Source organism: Danio aesculapii, chromosome 11, assembly GCF_903798145.1.
Source record: "Danio aesculapii chromosome 11, fDanAes4.1, whole genome shotgun sequence".
Taxonomy (NCBI): domain Eukaryota; kingdom Metazoa; phylum Chordata; class Actinopteri; order Cypriniformes; family Danionidae; genus Danio; species Danio aesculapii.
In genome coordinates this window covers 15,797,454-15,799,953 of record NC_079445.1, presented here as the reverse complement: position 1 = coordinate 15,799,953, position 2,500 = coordinate 15,797,454, and the positions used below count along the sequence as shown (strand labels likewise).

At 39.0% G+C, this 2,500-nt stretch overlaps 1 protein-coding gene across 1 annotated transcript in view; it reads right to left on the bottom strand.

The window, feature by feature from the left end:
* Window positions 1-2,500, bottom strand: part of zrsr2 (zinc finger (CCCH type), RNA-binding motif and serine/arginine rich 2) — a 12,104-nt gene that overhangs the window by 678 nt on the left and 8,926 nt on the right. Inside the window, exon 11 of the mRNA XM_056468475.1 lies at window positions 1-1,282. This exon is cut by the window's left edge and continues 678 nt beyond it. Coding sequence (XP_056324450.1) covers window positions 354-1,282 — 929 coding nt within the window. The 3' untranslated portion in view covers window positions 1-353. The remainder of the gene's footprint in view (window positions 1,283-2,500) is intronic.

The following is a 2,500-nucleotide window of genomic DNA, read 5'->3' as shown; positions in this document are numbered from 1 at the left end:
AGTGTTTCTCAACCACGTTCCTGGAGGACCATCAGCTCTGCACACTTTCCACATGTCCTTAACACAAACACACCCGATTCAGACCATCAGCTCATTAGCAGAGACTGAAAGACCTTTAATGGGTGTGACAGAGAAAGGAGACATCCAAAACATGCAGTGTTGAAGGTCCTCCGTGAACATGGTTGAGAAACACTGCTATAGAAGATGCAAGAGCTCTCAGATTTCACCTAAAATATCTTAAATTTGTGTTCAGGGAATTGAAACGACATGAGGGGGAGTAATTAATAGCAGAAATTTTCATTTTTGAGTGAACTAACCCTTTAAGGCAACAGAAACACAATTACTTTGTATAATTATCCAGATGGTGAGATGCTATTAGAACTGGTAGCATCTATTACCGTGGACTGGATTTCTTCCTCTGGATGACAACAGTCCAAAGTTGTGGCCTCTCCTTTATCTTCTGGTGAACCTGTGCTGGACGCAGCAGCTGGACATTCATCAACAGTAGCTTGTGATTTAGATGGTGTTTCCGCACATACTTCAATGTGGGACTCTTCATCAGACCCTGCAGACGAGCTTGAGCTGTGTGATTTACTCTTCTTTTTTTTGTGCTTCTTTTTGCCCTTCTTCTTCTTGCTCTTTTTCGAGTGCTTGTGGTGATGTGTATCCATCCGGTCAGTGTTTTCTGGGCTTTGGCTTTCCTTCCTGTGACTCTTCCTTTTTCCAGACCCATTTTTGGAGACATGTTCTGGACTGTTTGATTTTGACATCTTTTTTCTAGAGTCTGCTGAATCGCTTTGCTTCAATCGATCTCTGCTTTGGGAACGGCTTCTACTCCTCCTAGACTGCTCTCTTTGAGATGTTGATCTCCTTATCGAGTTCTCAGACTTCCTGCTCTCTCTGCTTCTGCTACGACTCTGTCTTTCCCTGTTTCGATTGTGCCTCTCCCTACTGCGACTCCGCCTCTCCCTGCTTCGACTCCGCCTCTCCCTGCTCCGACTCCGCCTCTCCCTGCTCCGACTCCGCCTTCCCCTGTAACTGTATCGTTCACGGCTGTGACTCCTTCGGTCTGTTCTCCTTCGCTGGAATCGTTCAGAGCTATTTCCACGTTGTGACCACATTCCATCTCTGCCACTCATGTGACGAGCAGAAAAGCCTCCACCGCGGTCAGGTGACATGTGGAGATCACGGTCCGCCTCCCAGAATTCATTGTCTGGATTTCTGAATACATGAAGGAAGTTGCAGTGTTTTCCCTTTGGACATTTCCGTCTGTCGAATAGTCCTGAGAATACATCAAATAGCAGATGTTTGTGCTATATAAGACTACATGTACAGTTTGTGAGGAAGATGTATAAGCCACACTTATCTGACATTGTGATTTTTTTTCTGCAATTTATATAGCGATATGAATACAATTACAGCAGATGTCTTGAATAGCTCTATTTGGAATTAAATCATTCATTTCCATTGATTGCAATAATCGTGTAGTGGAGTGAATCAAAGAAATTGCAAATGTAAATAAATAAGATAGAGCTAAGAGAAAAGTGAAATAAGTAATCAGATATTCAGGTACAGAAATGTGATATGATATTATCATTATGTTTGGCTCCTGACTATGATAGATCATAATATCAGTGATATATCAGGCTGTAATTGACTGCAAAGGATTTGCAATCAAGTATTAAAAGTGAAAGTTTAATTTATGAATATTATTCTGTCCAATTACTTTTGGTCCCTTAACAAGTGGGAGGCACATATGCAAACTGTTGTAATTCCTAAACCGTTCACCTGATTTGGATGTAAATACCCTCAAACTAAAGCTAACAGTCTACAGTTAAAGCACATCTTGTTTATTTCATTTTAAATATATTGTGTTGGACTATAGAGCTAAAAATGTTTGAATTGTGTGGATGTCTAAATATTTTTGGACCTAACTGTAAATTTTGTGTTTGATCTGACATTACTAGAAGCACCACCTCATGTACTGTCACCTAAGTGGTAAAAGGTAGCAGTGCATGGCTGATGAATTAGTTCAGATCTTTTGTACCTTTAAATAAATATCGATAATTGGCTACATCAATCATGTATCACGTGTGGAATTATCACAATAAATTAGCATTGATATTTTGTCCTGGCCCATTATTAAATAATCCAATGTAGTGTACAATGTCATATAACACTGATCAATCCTGATCAACTATAATAATCCCAACTCCACATTGCAGATGCTGTGATGTGACTATTGTGAATGCACACATTGCGATATCAATGCTGAAATTATATATTGTGCAGCCCTATTACAAATGCATTTACTAACATGAATGAACAATACATTTATTACAGGACTTATCCATCTTTGTTAATGATAATAAAGTAGTTCATTGTTAGTCCTTGTTAATCAGTTGGTCAAAGTTAGTATTAAAAGTAATATATTACAATCATTTTTTGAGTAACCAAATGTGATACTTATGGAAAGTAATGTGTTGTTATTGTTGTGTTG